Below are 23,287 nucleotides of genomic sequence, written 5' to 3'. Positions count from 1 at the left end.
ATCATGAATGTTAAAGCGAGAATCATGAATGTTAAAATGAGAATCATGAAGGTTAAAGCAAGAATCATGAATGTTAAAGCGAGAATCATGAATGTTAAAGCGAGAATCATGAATGTTAAAGCGAGAATCATGAATACTCTTTGGTTCTTTCGGTAAAGTCACGTAGGTGTTGAGTAGCTGTTGTGGTTGTAGACGGAGGTACTCGGAGACGGAGGTGAGTTAGGGGCTTCCGCCAGGGTTTATTAACAAGTATCACTATAAGGGTTCCCTCTTCACCCCTTCCACTATCCCCGTTCCTCCAGTGACCCCGCTTATGTCACGGGGTCTCCCTTAAATACCCTCTGAGGCGAGACGTCACGTGCACTGCCCAGCGCGTGCGACCCCACGTCCCGTGATGTCACCGCACCGGACAGCGCACGCGACGCCACCACTCTCCTCTACTCCTCTACATAGGTATAAAATAAAATAAATCACGTTTCGGGTGCAACACAAGCGTCCATCATCAGGTGGGACGCTTGTGTTGCGCCCGAAACGTCGTGATTTATTTTATTTATACCTACGTGACTTTACCGAAAGAACCAAAGAGTATGGATTCCTGCAGTCACGAAAGCTTCAAATCAAGAGAATCATGAATGTTAAAGAGAGTATCATTGATACATACCCCTAGACAGCGAAATTACACAATCACACACACACATTATCACTAACACATAATAATCTTGATTTGAAGCTCACAAGGCAACAGACATCGCAGCTGTCGCAATTTTCACCTGAAGACGGGTGCTTGTGTTTCATTCGAAAGGTCGTGATTTATTTTTATTTTATTTCTACCTACGTGACTTTACTGAAAGAACCAAAAAGTATAACACATAGTAACTAATCACTCGCACATAATCACGTACGCAAGCATTAAATTGTAACTATTTTACACTCATTCTTAATTACACTTAATTAGACATTAACATAACTGCACAAAAATTCTCACATTTTAAAATTATTTTATTATTTCATCACATTTCCTTTAAACATTTATATTTCACACAATATATACAACACAGCACTTGCCCCTATAGCTTGCTAGAGGCTACATGGGAGATCTTTGTCTGTGTGTAGGTGCTATGAACAGCACTTGCTCCAACAGTCTGCTAGAGGCTACACGGGGGATCTTTGTCTGTGTATAGGTGCTACTAACAGCACTTGCCCCTACAGCCTGCTGGAGGCTACACGGGGGATCATTGTCTGTGTATAGGTGCTACTGACATAACTTGCCCCTACAGCCTGCTGGAGGCTACACGGAGGATCTTTGTCAGCCAAGATCATCTTCCAAGGTCACCAGGTGAGGTCACCAGATGAGGTCACCATCCGAGGTCACTAGCCGAGGTCACCAGCCGAGGTCACCAGCCGAGGTCAGCCGAGGACGTGGGCATCGATGAGTCGGTGGTAGAGGTCAGGGCGGTGGTCGCGCAGGAAGACAGCCAGCTTGCTCAGCAGGTTGGTGCCGCTCACCAACTCTGTGTGGGTGGTGAGTGGGGTGGTGAGGGTGGTGAGTGAGTTGGGTGAGCAGGAAGACAGCCAGCTTACTCAGCAGGTTGGTGCCCCTCACCAACTCTGTGTGGGTGGTGAGTGGGATGAGTGAGTAGGTGGTGCATCAGCCAGTCATCTCGGTCATCTCGGTCAGTCGACCCGTGGCACCTGCTGGGTCTGCCCCGTGACCTCCTGCCAGCGGGCGTTCGACACTTCACGTGGCCTCAAGGTGCACTTGGCCTGGCACAGGCGTCGTGGTGACGTCACCGCCACTTAGTGGTGAATGGCGGTTGTTGTTGTTGTTGTGGGTGAGTGAGTGAGTGGATGAGTGAATGAGTGTGTTGGTGGATGGATGAGTGAATGGGTGAGTGAGTGGGTGAGTAAGTGGGTAAGTGGGAGAGTAAATAAGTGGGTGAGTGAGTGGGTGAGTAAGTGGGTGAGTGAGCAGGTGAGTAAGTTAGTGGGTGACGTGAAATATAAGGCTCACAGATGGCACCCCCACCCTACACACAAAACAAAGACAAAGCACCCCCGTGTAGCCTGTAACATACTGTCGGGGCAAGTACTTGTAGCAAGTAGCAGTACCTATGAAGTCTGGCACGGCACACCAGGGGGTGGGGTGGTCAGAACCACCGCCTTTGTCTCCCCAGTGCTAGCGATGTTTACACACCGCACCAGGTACTCATTTGAGGCTGAGTCTACCTAGGGGAGGCCCAGGACCGGTTCAGACAATCGCCAATGGTGGTGTTGGCCATAAGCGGGAATCGAACTCGGGTCGCCGGGTTCATAGCACAGTGCGCTAACCACTACACTACCGCTCCCCACTTACGCATCCACACAGACACACACACCCTAAACACACCCTACATTTACACACCCGACACACACACACACACCCTACACACACACCCTACACCTTACACACACACCCTACACACCCACACACCCTACACCCCATATACACACCCTACACACACCCCCTACACCCTACACACACACACCCCACACACACACCCTACACACACCCTACAACACACCCTATACCCTACAACACACCCTATACCCTACACACACCCTACACACACACAACCTACACTCCATACACACACCCTACACACACACAAACACCCTACACACCCTACACACACTGCACCCTACACACACCCACCGAGTTGGCTGGCCACGGCCTGTATGGCCAGCACGGCCCGTGGGACCGACCGCTCCTCCCGGCACACCACCTCCAGCTCCCCCACGGCGTAGCCAAAGTCGCTCACGTCCAGGTCTACGCACACGGAGCCCAGACACTCCACTCCCTCCCCCTCCACCTCCTCCACCCCCTCCACCCCTTCCACCACTTCAATGCCGCGGGCGGGTAGGAGGTAGCGCCGCCGCTCCGTGCCAAACTCGGCAAACGGCCTTGGGCGGTGACAAGGGGTGCGGGCGGCGGTGTTGTTAAGTCTACGCGGTGGTGTTGTGTTAAGTCTATGGGTAGTGGTGGTAAGTCTATGGGTAGAGTTGGTTAATCTAGGGGTAGTGTTGTTAAAAGTCTACGGGGTGGTGTTGTCAAGTCTACGGGGTAGTGGTGTTCAGTCTATGGGTAGTATTGAGTTTATGGGTAGTGTTGAGTCTATGAGGTGTTGTGTCTATGGGTGGTGTTGAGTCTATGGGTGGTGTTGTGTCTATGGGTATTGTTGAGTCGATGGGTAGTGTTGAGTCGATGGGTAGTGTTGAGTCTATGGGTAGTGTTGAGTCTATGAGTAGTGTTGAGACTATGGGTAGTGCTGAGTCTATGGGTGGTGTTGAGTCTATGGGTGGTGTTGTGTCTATGGGTAGTGTTGAGTCTATTGGTAGTGTTGAGTCTCTGGGTAGTGTTGAGTCTATGGGTAGCAGTGTTGAGTCTATGGGTAGCAGTGTTGAGTCTATGGGTAGCAGTGTTGAGTCTATGGGTAGCAGTGTTGAGTCTATGCGTAGCAGTGTTGAGTCTATGGGTAGTGTAGAGTCTATGGGTAGTGTTGAGTCTATGCGTAGCAGTGTTGAGTCTATGGATCGCAGTGTTGAGTCTATGGGTCGCAGTGTTGAGTCTATGGGTAGCAGTGTTGAGTCTATGGGTAGCAGTGTTGAGTCTATGGGTGACAGTGTTGAGTCTATGGGGCGGTGCCGAGGTCACCTGAGCTGCGCCCTCTCCACCAGCTCGTCAACGCTGCCCACCGCCGCGACCACACCCAGCACGGCCGCCACCCTCTCCACGATCTCCGCCTCGCACTCCGTCTCCACGTAGCGCTGCACCAGCCGGTCCTCCGCAGTGGAGGAGGTCTGGGCGGAGGAGGAGGATGTCATGGTGGAGGATGTCACGGTGGAGGTGGAGGATGTCACGGTGGAGGTGGTGGGGGATGTCACGGTGGAGGTGGAGGATGTCACGGTGGAGGTGGTTTAGGAGGTCGCGGTGGAGACTCTGGCCTCCTCCTCCTGGGGGGGGGCGGCCCGCCGGTCCGGCCGTGCGCCGCCGACGCCACCACCTTCGGCATGGCCACTCCGACCGCGGGTACCTCCCTAACCATGGGTACCTCCCTAACCATGGGTACCTCCGTAACCGTGGGTACCTCCTCCACAGCGGGCACCCTCACCGTGGTCACCGCCCCGCCCACGGGGTACTTGAGCTGCCAGACGGAGTCCCTGCGGCGGAGCCAGAGGTCGGCCAGGGCCAGCGCGAGGCTCCCGTCCACGTCGCGGTCCACCACGTCGTGACCCACCACGTCGCTGTCCACCACGTCGTGACCCATCACGTCGTGGTAGACGTCGCGGAAGCGCCGCTCCGCCAGTAGGCGCCCGCCGGCGGCCAGCAGCAGCTCCTCCGTGTGCTCGCCCAGCACGAACTTCCGCTCCACCTCCACCACACGCGACATCGCGGGGGGGGGCGCTCTGTGGGGGAGGTGGTGGGGGTGGGGTGGTGGGGAAGGGTGGGGGGGAGGGGAGGTGGGAAGGAGAGGGTGGGGGTACAGTGAGGGGGTGTGGGGTACAGTGCGTGGTACAGTGAGGGTGTGGGGGTACAGTGAGGGGTGGGGGCACAGTGCCGGGGTGGGGTAGTGTGGTACAGTGCGTGAAACAGTGCGTGGTACAGTGCATGGTACCTCCACGTGGTACCGGACAGCAACGCTGTGGTGGGCAGTGCCATGGGGGGGGAGGGCTAACTTAGATCGGCCATTCCCCTCATTGTGTTTGTAGCCACCGCAGCGGCCAAATGGGGGCTGTGGATGGGTGCGAGGGGCTGGTAACCCCTCCACCTTCATCTAATTACCGCTGAACCACGACGGAAAAATTCCGATGATCCGGTAATTGCTGCTCACTCAGAGGAGGCGTTGGAGGCGCTGTTGCTAAACCTGGAGATTGCCACTAAGAGGTGGGGCCTTACTATCAGCCCCACCAAAACTAAGTACCATCAGACACTCCACCCCCACAACTCCCAATGGGAGTTGGGGTAGTTGTGGAGAGAGTGGAGAGTTTCCCATACCTGGGCAGTGTGCTCATGACCGGCTCCGGTTTGACAGCAGAGGTCGCACCCTGAATCAGTCGAGCGGCATTATCTTTTCATCGGTTGCGTAAAGCTGTGTGGAAGCTACCTGGTCTGTCGCTCCGCACGAAGCTTCAGGTCTTTTTGGCAACAGTCATTCCCTCCCTTCTCTACGCTTGCGAAACGTGGACCCCCCTAATGGAACATCTTCGTCGGTTAGAAACATTTATGCTGGCCTGCCTACAATCCATCCTGGGTTTAAACTGCAGGCTAGATTGTGTGAGCTCACAAATTCTTGAAAGATCTGGAGAAAGTCCCATCGGTGAGCTCCTCCTGCAGGCAAGGCTGCGTTGGCTGGGTCATGTAGCCCGAATGCCCAGCCACCGAGTGCCTAAACAGCTTTTGTTTGGCCGGAAAAAGGGGGCAAAACGGGCGCCGCACGGGCTAGAGAAGAGATGGAGTGATGTGGTACAGGAGGATGTGGAGCTGAGTGGACTTGCCAATGATTGGAACCATCGGTGTCAAGATCGGCCTCTGTGGAGGAGGCTCGTGAAGGACGCTGCTACTGGGAGGGCGGAGGAGCGACGCTCACAACGAGCGGAGTGTGGGGTGGCTAAAGCACAGCGAGTTGGCACAGTCGGCGGCACAGGTGGTGCATCAGCCAGTCATCTTGGTCATCTCATCTCGGTCATCTCACTCAGTCGACCCGTGGCACCTGGGTCTGCCCCGTGACCTGCAGGCGGGCGTTCGATACTTCACGTGGCCTCAAGGTGCACATAGCCTGGCACTCGCGCCGTGGTGATGTCACCGCCACTTAGTGGCAAATGGCTGTTGTTGTTGTTGGTACAGTGACGAGGGGGCACAGAGTGAGGCAGTGGAGTGTTGAGTGGAGGAATCCGAAAAGCTGAGAAGCTCTTCGTCACGCCGGAGGCGGTGACGAAGATGCTGGCCCACTGTATAAATCGACAAATAATCATCACTATCATCACCACCATCACCATCATCACCACCATCATCACCACCACCATCACCAACGCCATCACTATCATCACCATTATCACCATCATCACCATCACTATCATCACCATTATCACCATCACCATTATCACCATTATCACCATCACAATCACCACCATCATCACCACCATCATCACCACTACCATCACCACCATCAACATCACCACCACCATCATCAACATGACCACCATCATCAACATCACCACCATCACTATCATCACCATTATCACCATCACCATTATCACCATCACAATCACCACCATCAACACCACCATCATCACCACTACCATCACCACCATCAACATCACCACCACCACCATCATCAACATCACCACCATCATCAACATCACCACCATCATCAACATCACCACCATCATCACCATCACCACCATCATCAACATCACCACCATCATCACCACCACTCACGACTCACCACCACAGGCCTCGAAGAACAGGGACTCGAATCGAAATCGTTCAAGGATCGTGAATCCAACTGCGAACGTCCAGATTCGATAGCGGATCGATTCCCGAATCATGGATCCACATTAATCGTAAAGGTTTGATCGTGGATCGATTCCCAGGTCGTGTTCCAACGGGGAATCGTAAAAATGCGATAGTGGATCTATTACCGGATCGTAGATCTAGTGGGAATCATAAACATTCGATAGTGGATTGAGTGCCGGATCGTTGATCATCCGTTAATCGTAAGGATTCGGTAGTGGGTCGTGTCCTTGATCGTGGTTACAAGGGCGAATCGTAAAGATTCGATAGCGAATGGATTTCTGGATCGAAAATCTAGGTCGGAAGATTGTAAAAAAAATCGATGGGAATCAATTCATGAATCGGGGGTAGTGATGCAGTCGTGAGAATCGACAGCAAGCGATTCGTGGAACCAGGGATTCAATACTAAATCATTGGAATCAATCGCAATCGATTCATACCTCTATAGTTAATTGATAGGAATCGATAGGAATTGAGTGGGTGGGCGAGTGAGTGGATGAATGGGTGGGTAAGTGAGTGAGTTTGTGGGGAGGTGAGTGGGTGAGTGGGTAGGTGAGTGGGTGAGTGGGTGGGTGAGTGGGCGAGTGGGTGAGTGGGTGGGTGGGTGAGTAAGTGTGTAAGTGAGTGGGTAGGTGATTTAGTGGGTTGGTGAGTGGGTGGGTGAGTGAGTGGGTGAGTAAATGGGTGAGTGACACGGGCTATAGAAGAGATGGAGTGATGTGGTATAGGAGGACGTGGAGCTGAGTGGACTTGCCGATGACTGGTACCAGCGGTGTCAAGATCGGCCTCTGTAGAAGAGGCTCATGAAGGATGCTACTGGGCAGTTGGAGGCAGTCGCCCTCCAACAACAACGGAGGGCGGAGGAGCGACGCTCACAACAATGAGCGGAGCAGCGGGTGGCTAAAGCACAGCAAGTTGGCACAGTAGGGGGCACAGGTGGTGCATCAGCCACTTGTCCAGGCAGTCGACCCGTGGCACCTGCTGGATCTGCCCCGTGACCTGGTGCACCTAGCCTGGCACAGCAGTCTCTGAGTATGAGTCAGTGAGTCTGTATGGGTCTCTACGTATCTCTAAAAGCTCTATCTTTATTTATCTATGTGTCTCTCTGTATCTCTAGGTATCTCCATTTATCTGTATGAGTGTCTATGTATATCTACGTATCTCTATATCTGTAGTGGGTTGAATAACGATAAGGGAACTTCTCTGAGGCAACACAGTTTTATTTAACACTTAACACAGAGGGGTAACGGCCCCTCATACCCAATACACTGGAGTTTTACTCTCCAATCTAATACGCCTCTCACTGGTTAATATACACGTCCTCCGTGAGTGAAGCTTGAATCTTCACTGGTATAAGCTGGAGCCGACCCTTGCCAGGGGTACGGCTCTGCCCTTGAGGCTCTTCAGTCTTCAATCTTCAGGAGGCTTCTTGTCTTCAGCTGGACGACGACTGTCCGGCACCATTCAGAGGTCCGGCTTTTATACAGGTCCGTGGCTTGCTCCGCCCTGGCCACGCCTTTCTTCCAGAACCTTCCACCGGGTCCCGGGAGGGTGACATCATCCCCCAGCCCCCTCCCGGGGTCTCGGGTCTTTGTTCTTAGATCCGTTATCCCAGGATTTGCCGTTCGCCCCTCGGGCCATAGTCCTTGAACATTGCGCTTAGCCACTCTTCCGCCCCCTATTGACATGTGAGGGATGCTACCAACTGACAGCATGGGGAGTGCACAATAATACCTCTCCATCACCCCCCCCCCTGCGTAGCACACAGCCGTCCCGGCTGTCAATAACCTAAAAAAAGTTCAATTGTGAATCAAACTGAACGCGTGTGCCTAGTAACTAACAAAACACAACAACAACAACGACATATATACCCCAACCCCCTGTACAAATTTACACTAAAGACATATACAATGGAATCGCGCACGGCCACACGCACAACCCGTGGCCAAGCACCCATCACTCGTGGAAAAAAAACGTGACCGACCGACGGCAGAGAACGGCAATGGTCACCGGTGGCGCGAGAGCAGGTGGGTTGTGTGGTGCGTGTGTGGAGAGCGCGAACAGAGTTATGAAAAACACAGAGTCTTCGTGCGCATGTGAGCAGCTGGTCCGTCGTAGGGAATGGCTTCGCAGGTGGCGCAGATGCGACGGGCCCTTCAGGGGGCACTTCCGGCAGGCCATGCGGCCGACCGTTGGCAGGAGCGGCCGGCGTGGACTGGCCCTGGCCCGTCACTCACGCATTGTCTGGAGGAGCAACAACACGACGTCGCTGAGAGCTAGGCATCACGAACGCATCACCCGGCTCGTTGGACACGTCACAAGCTCGGCTCCAGCGGTGTGTAGGTGACGCAGGAGTGCGCGGCACGACGAAGGGCTTCAGGCGTTAGGGGTGGACGAACCAACATCGTCTGCCCCATCTGACCGTGACGCATTTCAAGTTTCATTTATTAGGTATAGCCCTGTAAGCCATGTGGCTCTTGAGTTGGGTGCAACCACAACAAACAAAATATGAACAGAGAACATCTTAAAGTGATGACACGCAACAGAAACATCCTGGATAAACCAGCAAATCTTCCAGAAAAAAACACCGTATTACAACGCTGTGTGCAAAAATCTCAGTGTGATGCAAGTCAAACAATAACAACCATAAGACAATGTATATTAAAGTTATCAGGCCAACTCCGCACTTGGCTTAACCATATGTTTTCGAATTCACCAAAATAAAGCTATAAAATACAATGTAACAACAGTAATCATAGGAACTTTCATTCAAATTTAACAATAAGAGATATACATAACATGTACGACCAAATTTGCAGCCATATCTGGCAGCATGACACTCCGAGTGTATGATGTGTTAGTGGGTCAGTGGTAGTGTGAGTGAGTGTATGATGTGTGAGTGAGTCAGCCTCCACACGATCGTGGCCTCCTCCACGCCATTGCGGCCTCCCCGCCATCGCGGCCTCCTCCGCCCTATCGCGGTCTCCTCCACGCCATCGCGGTCTCCTCCACCCCATCGCGCGCACGCAGCCTGTATAGTGGACAACTTGTACGATTTTAAATTTCGATTTAAAGCTTTCGTGACTGCAGGGATTCATCTTCTTGGTTCTTTCGGTAAAGTCACGTAGAAGGGAAGTAATAAAATAATAAAAATATTATTTTATTTTATTATGTTTTATTTTTATTATTTTATTACTTCCCTTCTACGTGACTTTACCGAAAGAACCAAGAAGATGAACTTGTACGATGTCGACGGGGCCCTTCCAGGGCTTGAGCAATTCAGGCGATGTAGACAAAGACACCTAAGGGCAATATAGCAGGCCTTGTCCCCCGTGGCCCACGCGTGTCTGGGTGACTTGGGGTAGCGCAGTCGCTCAATAGCACTCTGGCGAGAGCCCGAATTCATAATGGAGGCCTCACGTGCCTCAGCCAATCTTCTGATGTTAAAACGCAAGTGGTCCGCGATCTTGGATTTCGGTGCGGGCAAATCAACGTGCAGCTGAACATCCACAGGTGGGTCTGCATCCCTGCCATACATCAGAAAGAAGGGTGAAAAGCCGGTCACAGCGTGAGGAGCCATTCTATATGCGGCTAGGACCCCGGGGATCTGGAGATTCCAGTGGAGCTGGGAATCGCTAACCTGGTGGTACAACATTGACTTTTTTTGTACCCAAAACCTTGCACACATCGCGTAACAGGCTACTCGAAAAAAAAATCCCTTGATCGGTTAGCAGCCGTTCAGGAGCACCTTTTTTCATGACGTAGCCTTGGAACAAAAGCCTCAGTGAAATACTCCACCCCAACCAGCAGGTACTTGTTACCCTTAGGAGTGGTAGGCAAGGGCCCCAAAATGTCCAGAGCCACCAACTCGTTGATGCGAGACACCTTGGATGGATTGTAACGGTGGGAAATATGGCTTTGCCGGCGGCTTCCGCCAAGCTCACTGGGCGCAGCCCTTCAGGAGGTTAGACATCCCGCAGCATGCCCGTCGAGAAGAAATGAAGTTGGAGCAACCCGAGGGTCTTGTGTACCCCCAGATGCAACAGGCGCTCGTGCGCCGCCCAAACGGCTCTACCACGCAAGGCAGAGGGCACCACAATCTTGTGTAAGCATGAGTCACTGTCCCACTGTATAAGGAGACCCTCGCGCAGGACGAGAGACGCAAACCGACCCTTAACATTAGCCGAATTTTCGGCGTGACGCCGTAAGGCAAGTAGGGACACGTCCTCTATCTGGTGGTGACCCCATTCGGCAACGTTCAGGCCCAACAAGTCATTCCGACCTGCTGGATCGACGGCATCCTCCGAGGGACCCTGGTCAGAGGGGAGCGCATCTGCCACAGCTGTGAGGGGCGGAACCGGGCCAACCCCTGGCAAACCACCAGAACCAAGAAAGCAAGCGCACCTGTCGCCATATGGGAGACGCGACAGTGCATCGGTGTTGGTATGTCGGGTGCCCTTGTGGTAGGTGATTGTGCAATCATAGTCCTGGAGGACCTCGAGCCACCTCGAAAGTTGATCTGATGGCTGGTCGACACGCAAGGCATATTGCAACGGAGAGTGGTCCGATCTAACGGTGAAGTGCCTGCCCTACAAGTATGGCCGATATTGTTGAATGAAAAAGACGATGGCCAATAATTCGCGTCGAGACACGCAGTAGTGTTGTTCCGCTGGGGACAACCCCCTGCTGCCATATGCAATCACCCATACGATACCACTGATTACCTGGGAGAGCACCCCGCCGATACAGGTATTGCTGGTGTCCGTATCAAGTACGAACGGATTCGAAAAGTCGGGGTAACTCAAGGGCAGTGCTTTCACCAGGGCATTGCGCAGCGCATCGAACGCGGGCTATTCAACCTCCCCCCAGTGAAATTTTACACCTTTTGCCATCAGGGCATGGAGGGGCTTACTGATGGATGCGAAGTCAGCCACGAAACGATGATAGTAGGAGGCAAAACCAATTAAGCTGCGGACTTTCTCCACCGAGGTTGGAGTCGGCCACGAGCTAACGCTCTTGGTTTTGTCAGGGTCAGTGGAAATGCCCGAACAGATGATGATATGCCCCAGATACCGCACAGGCTCACGTAAAAGGTGACACTTTTGAGGCTTGAATTTCAAGTTTGCGGCGCGCATTTTCAAGAAGATAGCCCGCAACCGTTCGAAGGTGTTCGTCGAACGTGCAACTGAAGACAACGACATCGTCTAAGTAAATCAAGCACAAGTCCCACTGGAGCCCAGCGAGGACAAGCTCCATGAGCTGCTGGAATGTCGCTGGGGCCGAGTGGAGCCCCATGGACAACCTAATAAACTAAGAATGTCCTTGAGGCATTCAAAAGGCAGTTTTTGGTTTTGACACGTCGTGGAGGAGAAGTTGCCAGAACCCCGAAAACAGGTCCAGTGTGGAGAAATAACGAGCCCCTGCCAATGCGTCCAACGACTCATCCATACGTGGGAGCGGGTAAGCATCGGCCATATATATTTTGTTTAAATGGCGAAAGTCAACACAGAATCTTAAGGTGCTGTCGTGCTTTTTCACGAGAACAATGGGAGCTCCCCAGGGGCTGGTCGAAGGAGAGATTATATCCACGGCTAGCATGTCGTCGACAGACAATTTAATATGCTCGTTTTCGGCCGGGCTAAGCCAAAACGGGTTCTCGTGGATGGGAGCAGCGTGACCGGTATCAATATGGTGACGCAACAATTTAGTGCATTCAATATAAAATTTACTTTTACTGAAAACGTCATCAAATTCTCGCAAGAGTGTGCGCAACCTTGCCTGCTGTGATCCGGACAATTTGCCAGCCCCCGCGCATAGCGAGTCCAACCACCCGTCATCCAGGTCCAAGCGCGGTTGTGACTGAGGACCGGTACTGACATGGCCGACGACCGGGTTTCCCAGGGGCGCCCGCGTCGCATGAGCGAGCACAGTCCCCTGGGGAACAACGGTCAGACGCAACCCGGCATACAGGACCTGGATGAACGGGTCCCTGTCACTCGCTACGAGAGTCTGTGCGGCTACGAGTTTGAGGCCCCTAATCGCGGTATTAGACAGCCCCAACAAAACACCATTTGCTGACGCCCCCGGGTCAAGCGGTTTCCGTAAACAAAGGGGCACTAGTATCTGCGCGCCCCAGGGGAATTCGCACCTTGCGGGCGGCCAGTGCTTCCACCATGGTGCAGGCCATGCGCAACTGCGTGGGGGAAGGCAGGAATGCCATACGCCGGCCGGAGGGGAGCTCAATAGATCCCTGGTCAATGAGGATGCAGATAGACATTCTGGCAAGAAAATCTGTCCCTAGTAGACAAGGCACGGTGAGGGACGAAGAGACCAAAATCGAAAATTGTGCACGAATTTGTCCAATTATTCCGAATGAGCCCCCATTAGCAGCGAAGCATGGGGCAGAAACCGGTTGCAGGGGGTGACACCGAACGGGCAGAACGTTGTATATCAAGTCGGACATAATGGTAGCCGACGCACCCGTATCGACAAGTATGCGGAATTCAACGCCCTCGATCGAACCCATAACAACAGAGGACCCCGCGGCTGCGGCGACAACCCTATGGGCCAGCTCAGACCACTGACCAGGTCGGAGCTCCCCGTTAGAAGTACGACAATCCCGTTCCCCGGTGCCCGTTACCTGGCGAATACGCGGCGCGGTGCAGTGAGGTGTGCGAGGTGAGTGCGAGGGCCGAGCAAGTGAGGTGCCGTGACTTGCCTGTGTATGACGTGAAGCCGTGAGCACCCGAGGATCCGATGGCCGGGGTCCGGAGGTGCGGCATCGAGGCGCTCGGCAGTCGGCTGACATGTGCCCCCGCAGACCGCAGTTGAAGCAGGTGATGTCCAGCCGCGAAGAAGTCCGTCCCCGCTGGTGGTCGTTCTGGCGCCGTGTACATTCTGAAGCCCTCCATCCCGAAGGGCGAGTCGTCTCAAAGACTTGGTCGGTTGGAGGGTCATCAGGCGTGCAGCAAGGCACCTCGTCGACGCGCAGGCGGCGATGCTCGACTCCCGGTGGAGCAGCAGATGTGCGTGGATGCTCTTGGCAGCGCGCAGTGAGCACGTCATCGTCAACTTCACTGGGTGAAGTTCACGCGTGGTGGTGGTGTTTGTTGTGGTGGTTGTGGTTGTGGTGATGGTTGATGTGGTAGTGATTGTGATGGTTGTTGTGGTGGTGGTTGTTGTAGTGGTGGTTGTTGTGGTGGTGGTTGTTGTGGTGTTTGTGGTTGTTGTGGTGGTTGTGGTGATTGTTGTGGTGGTTGTGGTGATTGTTGTGGTGGTTGTGGTGGTGATTGTGGTGATTGTTGTTGTGGTGTTTGTTGTGGTGGTGGTTGTTGTGGTGGTTGTTGTGGTGGTTGTGGTGGTGGTTGTGGTGATAGTGATTGTTGTTGTGGTGGTGGTTGTTGTTGTTGTTGCTCTACCGCCTTCTCCTGGTGAGCACCAGGGCCACGTGGCGCCTCGTCGACTCGCCCTCGTGGGGAGTTCCCAGCAGCATCAGTGGTGATCCACCAACCCCCCCCCCACCAGTGCTGGGTCACAGCGAGGCTGCAGGTTGCCCCTCAGTGCCTCTGTTTGTTTTTGTTGTCGCCAACGCGGGACTCCCTCAGTGGTGGGAATCCAGAATGTCAGAATCTGTGTTTGTAGTGAAGGTGGAATCCGATGAGCTGTGAAGCTCTTTGTGTTCACAGATGTTGCAGTGGTGAGGGGCGGGCGTGGGGGGAGCGCCTGGGGCGGTGAGGGGAGAGGGTGGGCAGCGTGCGTGGTGACGTCACCGCGTTGGAGAATCATGCGTGGTGACGTCACCGCGTTGTGAGAGCTAGCGTGGTGACATCACGTCCATGATGCAGCAGCAGGTAACTTGAACAGCTCGGACATTGTTGGCGCCTTTTGTGTTTGTAGCCATCTCTTTATTTGTTTATTAATTTGTAGATTTAACTTGCTTGGCAGTGGCTGTGTAGATGATTTGGTCATCGTGTTTCATTAATGAACAGCGTTGCGGGATGCAGTGAGCACGAAGGACGCTGTAGACAACTACGTTGTTGGTGTTCTGTACTTTTATTGTAGAATCGACGATGCAAGCGTCAGAATACCACTGTCGTACGTGTACATTTATACTTTTTAAAATCAATATTATTGTTGTTGTATTTCTCCCACAACCCATGACACCACCAGTGTATAAACACATCCCAGTTCACCATTGCTAATTATACACCCCTACACTACAGTCACGCTTCTCTGGCAGGGTGAATACATCTACGTTAGCCTCACACACAGAGTGGCACTTATTTTATCACCCCCCCCCCCATGAAGGTAGTGAGGATTGTTCATACTCAGCCCTCCCCCCGGCCGTTGTGATGGAGAGGCACACAGCCCCTAGCCACCGACAGCCACCAGCCAGTCACGGGCGTGGCACTGCGCGTGACGGTGACGAGGGTGGTGAGTGCCGTGCGTCGTGGCGTCTGCCCTCTGCGCTGTTCATGTTCACCACTCTCAGGACGCACCACACAGATCCACAATCCTCACTGAGTCACCAACTTTCGACCCCATCAGCAGCCCAGGATATAGGGGATGAGTGAAGGTTTGGCGAAAAGAGTGCAGCAGTGTCATCGAGTCAGCGCTGTAAAACGACAGCAGCCCCGCGTCCCAGTCCAGATGAACCCCGACTCTCCGCGGAGGCTCCGGCACCGACAGTGAGGTCTCTACCCCGCCATGCCGCACTGATAAGCTTTTACCAGCTTTCTGTAGACACCAGGAGACGTCACTCCCTCCCAGGCCACAATCAGCACCACGCCCACTCCGTGGGATCGTCCCGTACGTGACTCCAATCCAACACAGCCCCGCGCTCCCCACGTCCACCACCCAGTAATGCTGACCCGATGAGAAGCTCTCAAAGCACAGGGCTTGTGACCAGCAATCAAAGCGGTGTGGGTGATGGGGGCGACCCTGGGGGACACCGCCCACCGTCACCGTCCTGAGATCCGAGGAAATCTGGAGGCGGTTGTAGGCTGAGTTTGTGTCCAGAGTTGGTGAGCGTCCATCTGTGGTGAGGACAGCGATGACACCCACACAGCGGTCATGGCGATGCGTGCGTAGTAGCGGCACGAGCAGTTCACGTAGCATGTACACAAAAACACGCTGGTGTTGTGTTGTCTGTTGTGTTGTAGTCATACTGCAGAATGTGATACATTTGTAGTGACATCGCGAGATGTCACTGTGTAATTCCGGCCCTAGAGAGGCACGGCATGCGGTGTATTGACATTGCGGATACCAGTAGGGTATGGGTGTAGTACCGGCCCTAGAGGGGCTCGGTCAGTGCTGATTGATAGCGCTGGATGGCATCACGCTTGGCGTGCAGTGCAAGCCCTACAGGACAGGGTGTGGGAGTGCCGGCCGTAGGAAAGGGGTTACGAAAGGCCATGGCACTCTGGTTGACCTGAGAGGACACGTGACCGGTTAAGTCTACAAAGGGCCCCCAAGTAAGGGCTAGGGGTGGTCATGTGGTCGGAGGCCAGATCCTGCTCGAGGATTCTGGAAGGTGGTCGTGGCCGAGGGTGGAGCCAGCCACGCCGCAGAGATTATAAGCCGGGTCCACAGAGGGACCGGCGTTGTTGTTCATCCTGAAGAAACCTTCGCCTACGTTCTACAGAGTCTCCAACACGTGGACTTGGACCCAAGCTGTGGTCCGGTCCGTAGTAGCAGTTACGTTGTAATTAGTGCAGTTAGCCTGGTGGTCACCACCTGGCTAACTACACCAGTTACGTTGTAATTAGTGTAGTTAGCCTGGTGGTCACCACCTGGCTAACTACACCAGTTGCATTGTAATCAGTGTAGTTAGCTTGGTGGTCACCATCATAGGTTGTTATTCTGTTCAGGGGCAGTTACCCTGTGTGTTGGTGTTAAATAAATGTGTTGCCTCCAAAGAGTACGTCTGCGACTCAGTTGAATCCACTACACATTGATATGTAACACAATGATCATCACATGTATGACACATGCATACAGGACTAGTATTTGTGTACACATAAGAGTATTCATTGAAATGTATGTACATCTGCTGGTTATCTTTATTATTTGTGTACACATACTGGCATTTGTTAATATTTGTGTACACATACGAATAGTATCGTGCATTTGTGTACACATACTAATACTCATTAGTACACTTACTAGTATACAAATACTATTATTCTATAGGACACATACTAGTAAACTAATACTATAGTACACATACTCGTATGCTAATACTAGTATATAGTGCGGTATATGCTCGTGTGATGTAAGAGAATAAAGTTTAGATGGAAGCATATTATATAATTTTTACGACGTAGAATTGTAATGTATTACTTGCTGTTAGTAACTCAGCTTATTGTAGAGTATAGTAAGTATACTGATGGTGCTATGCAGTTTATACTTTAGTTTTTTATGTAGTTTATACTTTAGTTTTCTACGTGGTTGTTTAGTAACTGCAGCTACATATCATTAACATTCCTTTCCTTTGTTAATGCTACTCCCTGCACCCCCCCTTGGTGCTGCTGATCCTGCATAATGCATGGGCATAATATGACTTTGAAACCCCCCCCCGCCCACCTCCTACGCATTTTCCCATGAATATCCTAAATTCCTCTTCATATGCACATTCTTTTAGTTAAGGCGCTCTTCCACCTCGAACCCAGTTTATATATAAGCTCCTAGCTTGGTAGTGTCTCATTCTTCACCTGAAGACGGCTGCTTGCGTTGTAGCGGAAACGTCGTGAGAATTATTTCATTTTATTATGTTTTATTTGTATTATTTTATTACTTCCCTTCTACGTGACTTTACCGAAAGAACCAAGAAGATGAATCCCTGCAGTCACGAAAGCTTTAAATCGAGTGTTAATTTAATTAAATAAATGTTGATGACCGAAGCTCTCCGGGTCCTCCGGGTTTTCCCTCCACATTTAGGAAGGCGTGTTTAGACTATTTAGCTGCTACTATAAATGTCCACGTGATGATGATATCACCAACTTTGTCAAGCTATCATTTGTGACAGCCAGCTCGCTTCACAGCCTATAGCACCTGCTATGCACGGTGTTCACCCATCTCAGCAATAGCCCGGCTCAACGCTGCTTAGACAGGAATCGACCCCACGATGTCCAGTACGTGAATCACCATCCCACCACTCAGTGTGTACACAACATCACTTATGCTGGAATGTGTACACTACCATCTGGGTATATAAGTAAACTCAGACTAGTCATGCGTACTCTTAATGAGTGAGGGAGTTGATGATTGAGTGGGTGAGTAAGTGGATGAGTGGGTGAGTAAGTGAGTGTGTGGGTTAGTAGGTGAGTGAGGGTGGGTTAGTGGTGGTGTAAGAGTGTGGGTGAGATGGTGATTGAGTGGGTAAGAGGGTGATTGAGAGGGTAAGAGGGTGATTGAGAGGGTAAGAGGTGAGTGAGTGGATATGTGAGTGAATGAGTGGGTGAGTGAGTGGATGAGGGTGTAAGTGGTGTGTAAAGTGTGATTGGGTGAGTTGGTGGGTTAGTTGGTGGGCAAGTGAGTGGGTAAATGAGTGGGTGATTGAGAGGGTAGGTAAGTGAGTGTGTGAGTAAGAGTAAGTGATTTTTTGTCCGAGAAGTGGTTTGACTGCTGCTGTGTCCTTCTGTCTGTATGCTGCACTTCTTTCAGACTAGGTAACTAACTGCATGAATCGGAGCTGCGGGGGAAGGACAACAAACAAAACACAACAAGTAGTTCTAAAGAAATTAGTTTTAAAACCAGATAACTAACTGCTACGCTACCACTCCCATTTAAAATGCGCACACAGACAAATATGCACACAATCAAACACACACACACGTAACAAAGACAACGACAATGAGACACACACACAGTCAGGGAAACACAAAGATAAACGCACACAAAGACAAACCAACACACACACGACAAAGATCCCCTGTATACCCTGTAACAGATTGGGAGAAGTGCTGTTCGCGAGCACCTATGAAGGCCAGGGGTGGGTGGCCGGCACCACGCCCGGCCGCCCTTGTCTTCCTCGTGGTGATCTTTACACATGCACCAGGTACTCATTTGAGGCTGAGTCGAATTAGGGGAGGCCCAGTTACGGTTTAGATAAGCGTCACTGGTCTTGGCCATGAGCGGGAATCGAACCCAGGTCGCCAGGTTTGTAGCACAGAGCACTAACTACTAGACTACCACTCCCCACAGCCAGACACACCCACACAATCAGACACACACACAGGAAAACACACACAGTCTCACACACAACCCAACACACACAAACACACACACAGTCGGACACAAACACGGTCAATCATACGCCATTAATCTCTTGTCATGAGACTACCATCCCGTGGCCTGCAAGGTCGATGGCACTCACGCATGAACGCCAGCAGCTTGACCACAGTTCCCTCCAGGGCTCTGATCACGGTGGTGCTGTCGTGGCTGGGACCTGAGCGTGAAGCTCCCCTCTGATTGCCCCTGATGTGAAACCAGGATAACCACAGGGCGCCAGAAGAGTGACATAGTTATTGCCTCACACACAGTCAGTACACAGCCAGTATCTCATACAGCATGATCATAACACACATCATCATCACCACAAACAATCAGCACACACATATTATACACAGCATCGTCATCATACAGTCAGTACACACAGAACAGTTTTTCGCACAGCACTATGCCCCGTACCTCCAGTTATTGTGGTTGGCTACGTTCAGTGCATGAGAAGTTCAACATAAGTACATACATCACGTACATACATCACATACATCACGTCGTAAGCCATGCGGGGGCAGGCGTTCTCACCTGAGCGTCTCCTTCATGTGAACCTGCAGGAGACAGAGACAGGAGCTGTGAGCCGCTTCGTCTGCAGTCACATGACCGTATCGTGTCACAGGGTGGAGAACGTGATGATTGGTAGGCAAGCCCCGCTTTGGCTGCACCGAGTCATGAATGGCAGTCGCGTTAACAAATAAAGCCACGGGCAATTTTGTCTTCAAGGAGTCTCAACAAGAGGGCTTAGCCCCTTAAACCATTACCACTGTGACACGAGATTGCGAGCAACCGCCATCCATGAACACAACCGTGCCCAATCATCGGTACGCTCTCCATGCATCCATTACTATGCTTGAACATCTTTGAAGTTAATGATGTATCGATGACAAATAAAAGTAATTTAAAATTGGTAAAACAAATATTATTGTACTATTTTGTGATAAAAAATACAATATAGAACACATCGCAACACATTGTACAAAGTTGTGTGCTGCATGTTTTCAAGCTAGGAATTGGCATGGATCAAAGGCTTAAGTTTGAATTGAGAGCGTCTCCCATATATTCATGCATACTTATCAAGTATTCATTAGCGCCCTTTTCCCCCACCAGGTCTGTTAGCCTTTTCACAGTACTACTTCTATGAAATAATCAATCTATGGAATACATATTCCATAGATAATTTTCAAGCTTGTTATTTAATGCGTGCAGGAGATGTGTTTACGGAGCCTTGTGTTGTGTTTAATTCAGACTAGGTGCATGCATCACGCGTGCGAGTATTGCCAAGTAACACCACGCATGGGACAAACGAAGCAACAAATAACCTCATCACCACCCGTCCCCACAGAGGCGCTCCGCACCTGCAGGAAGGCGAGCGAGTCCCTCTCGTGCTGCAGAGCGCGCAGGCGAGCGGCCGCTGCCTGGAGCTCGCCGATCTCCCGCTCGTGACGAGCGATGTCCTCCTCGATCCGGGACAGCAGCTCACGCCCCTTCACCTCAACGCGACGTAGAGCCTCCCTCTCGTCCTCGTCGACTACCGCTCTCATGCGAGAGAAATGGTCTGAGATGCGAACCTTGGTCTCGGTAATGATATCCTGTAAGGATGTATGATTTGAGTTTTTTCATGAATTAATTTGCAAAGCTTTTCATGCATCCTCTTGTACAGGAGGACTAATGCAATCCATAGGGGTCACATCATTGCAAAGCATCTAAAAACAATCTGCAACAAGCTCATGGCTATGGCACATTTTAAATATGATGATTTATAACAATTTCTAATTATGATTCATACACAGCCACATATATATCCAAACATTAGCCATTTTAATATAATATAATGCATTACATGAATCTGTAACTATTTAGCTAAACTTGTATTTACAGGTTGTATAAATAGCTAACAAACTATTCGGGTGAAAAAAACATGCTCAATATGTATTCCGAATTCAAAACCAGCAGAGGCATGTAAGAACTTGAAATATTCAGGAATCAAAAATGCAATCTACTGTAAAGTTGTCACACTAATTGTGTAGCCCACTGAAGGTGAGTCGAATAAGAGAAAGTCATCCTCACAAGGAGCATCACAGATCCAGACCCGGACACGGTACCTGCGCCTCCTTGCGAGCGGCCTCCATCCGCTTCACGGACTCCTCCGCCTCCTTCCTCTTCTCCTCCACCACTCGCGTCTCCTCCCCTACGCGCGTCTGTAGTGAGAGGCGAGACGTCACCTGGGGGAGACTCCAGCCCCCCTGAGGCATCCCTCACACCGCCCTTCCCTCCACACCGACCACTCCACAGCGAAGGCCCTCATCTCCACGCTGCCTTTGTATGGTGACTGAGATGGGGGGAATGGGGAGTGGGCAAGCTGATGCCTCGTTGTAGCAGCAGCCGGCTGGAGCCGTGCTGGCTTGGTGTCTGTACCAACTCGGAACCAAAGGCCCATGTGCCCACAGCTGTCTAGTTTAGAAGATAAATCTAGAATAATTGTCTATCAAGTGGATGTGATATCAGTCTAAAATATCTATCCATTTAATTCCGTTACACAGAAGTTATGTTTCGTGATAGTTGAGCATTCAATACATGCTGAGGCTGTTTCTTAAAACACCAACAAGGAAGATTGGCTACACAGGCAGAGACACAGAGTCATACCAGAGAGCATGGACACGCAATTATGTGTTTTTCATGACATGTTGTGCAGCCCAGTGACAGAATTTGTCACATTGTCTTGCGGTGTCTCACTTTGAGGGCCTCACCTTTCGTCTCTCGTGCTCGTCCTTCAGCGTCAGGACCTTGTGTCCTTTGTGTTCAACTGCGATGGTGCAAGATGAGCAGATCAGGCTGCTGTCTACTGTGCAGTAGAAATTCAGCTGCTCACTGTGGTGAGGGCATTTTCGCTCATCCAAGCTCGCAGTGGGATCCACCACAGCGTGGTCTCTCAACCTGGGATTCTCCACGTGAGTCCTGAAGTGTGAAAAACAGTAGGACATCTCGCATCTCAGGCAGGTCTTCACTGCAGGAGTCTGGCCGTCACCGCAGATGTCACAAACAACGGCCGTGGCCATCCCATCACCAATTCTGAACTGCTCCGCCAGGTTGGCGAGGGCCTCGTTCTTCCTCAGCTGGGGTTGGACAAGGAAGGTCGCTCGGCACTGTGGACAGGTGAAACTGCTCGCCGTCTCCCAGGCGGCATCCAAGCACCGGAGGCAGAACGAGTGTCCACAGCTCAGCGTGGAGGGGCAGACGAACGTGTCCAGGCAGATGGAGCAGCGCAGCTCACTATCCACACTCTCACTGGGAGTCGTGCTAGCCATGATTCATGGGCTTCGCTGAGATCGCTCGCTGTGTGACTCAGATAGACGCTTAACCAGGACCTCTCTCTTATAGTGACGGTGAAGAAGGAAGTAAAATACTCAAAATATTTTCATTGTCGTCACTCACATCACCAGACACTGCCCGGAATGTGAACCCATGCCTTTGGTGCACAAACAGCAGCTTCAAGGTTAACATGGTTACAATACACAGCTTGACATGAACAAAATGTATCAGAGGAATCTAATATTTTAACCAATATATACATTTAAAGAAATGAGTGTTGTAATATAAATCGGTGAGGCTCAGCTGCGGTGGCTCATTCATGAGATGAGTTTCGAGAGAAAGACTCATCCTTCCAGAGCTCAGCACAAAAGTTGGTGTCTATGGTAAGACAGAGCAATGGATTGGGTGCCACCATGATTGTGAGATGTTATCTCACTCTCCTTATGGCTGCTTTATATTTAAAGTTTGCGTATTTCTCTCTCTCCCCTTGGTCGCGGGAATTTGTATCTGGGTCCTCCGAGTTAACCTCCTATTTAAAATCAACATCACGCATTTAGAGTATTTGGCTGCAAACAATTTCCACCTAAGCCACTTGATTAAGCAATTTTTTTTTTGTGATAGGCAGGTCGCTTCTGAAAAAGAGCCACATAGCTCAGTGACCCTTACCTAGTAAAATAAAAATTAAATAGTTGGTATCGTTGTAGATATTTCATGATGTCCAGTAACTCCATCTGAGTGTAATTACCCCAACATGATGAGTTGCTTGAATCTCATTGTGGCATCTGAGATGGAATTTGTCTGTGGACTCCTGCTACCCATCCTGGAACCTTTGACTAGCAGTGTGAATGTATCACCAACTCTACCTGCCTCCATCACCCACTGCTGGCGATGTCACCGTCTCTCACTCTCACCTTGTCCGAGATTGGAGATTCCCATTCCGACCATTCACAGCCACACCCACCACCTATTTCACCTGCGTTGTTTCATATTCGCATGTACGAATTTTGTACACGCGTCCTCCATCCGTCTTTCTACATCCCCCTCCCCTCCCCAAGTGGTCCGGGATTTACTCATCACACCACCTCCAGCGTGTTGAGGCACAGTGTGGTGCGATGCACAGGCATCTTGGCAGCGAAACAAAGCCTGATG

General features: G+C 51.4%; 2 protein-coding genes across 2 annotated transcripts; both read right to left on the bottom strand.

Moving 5' to 3' along the window:
* Positions 1–200: 200 nt before the first annotated feature.
* Positions 201–6,525, bottom strand: THTPA (thiamine triphosphatase). Its single transcript, XM_078876730.1, has 5 exons — positions 6,483–6,525; positions 4,149–4,443; positions 3,692–3,837; positions 2,693–2,940; positions 201–1,511 (listed from the first exon to the last, which is right to left on the bottom strand). The coding sequence occupies exons 2-5, from the start codon at positions 4,425–4,427 to the stop codon at positions 1,408–1,410; spliced, it is 777 nt and encodes a 258-aa protein (XP_078732856.1). The 5' UTR covers positions 4,428–4,443; positions 6,483–6,525; the 3' UTR covers positions 201–1,407.
* Positions 6,526–15,021: 8,496 nt separating this feature from the next.
* LOC144947465 (E3 ubiquitin/ISG15 ligase TRIM25-like) lies at positions 15,022–22,145 on the bottom strand. The gene is made up of 6 exons (XM_078876697.1): positions 21,577–22,145; positions 20,932–21,027; positions 20,185–20,418; positions 19,358–19,380; positions 18,927–19,027; positions 15,022–15,585 (listed from the first exon to the last, which is right to left on the bottom strand). The coding sequence occupies exons 1-6, from the start codon at positions 22,132–22,134 to the stop codon at positions 15,038–15,040; spliced, it is 1,560 nt and encodes a 519-aa protein (XP_078732823.1). The 5' UTR covers positions 22,135–22,145; the 3' UTR covers positions 15,022–15,037.
* Positions 22,146–23,287: the final 1,142 nt, after the last annotated feature.

The sequence above is a fragment of the Lampetra fluviatilis genome, chromosome 45 (genome assembly GCF_964198595.1).
Source record: "Lampetra fluviatilis chromosome 45, kcLamFluv1.1, whole genome shotgun sequence".
NCBI classification, from domain to species: Eukaryota; Metazoa; Chordata; class Hyperoartia; order Petromyzontiformes; family Petromyzontidae; genus Lampetra; species Lampetra fluviatilis.
This window is presented reverse-complemented; position numbering and strand designations above follow the sequence as displayed.

Coding starts and splice junctions, on each gene's coding strand:
- THTPA (XM_078876730.1), bottom strand. CDS start 4,427: ATGTCGCGTGTGGTGGAGGTGGAGCGGAAGTTCGTGCTGGGCGAGCAC. Junction 2,941..3,691: donor GTGGAGAGGGCGCAGCTCAG/GTGACCTCGGCA, acceptor TCACCGCCCAAG/GCCGTTTGCCGAGTTTGGCA. Junction 1,512..2,692: donor GGCCGTGGCCAGCCAACTCG/GTGGGTGTGTGT, acceptor CCACCCACACAG/AGTTGGTGAGCGGCACCAAC.
- LOC144947465 (XM_078876697.1), bottom strand. CDS start 22,134: ATGGCTAGCACGACTCCCAGTGAGAGTGTGGATAGTGAGCTGCGCTGC. Junction 19,028..19,357: donor CACATGAAGGAGACGCTCAG/GTGAGAACGCCT, acceptor GTTTCACATCAG/GGGCAATCAGAGGGGAGCTT. Junction 15,586..18,926: donor CAAGCTGCTGGCGTTCATGC/GTGAGTGCCATC, acceptor TCCTCACCACAG/ATGGACGCTCACCAACTCTG.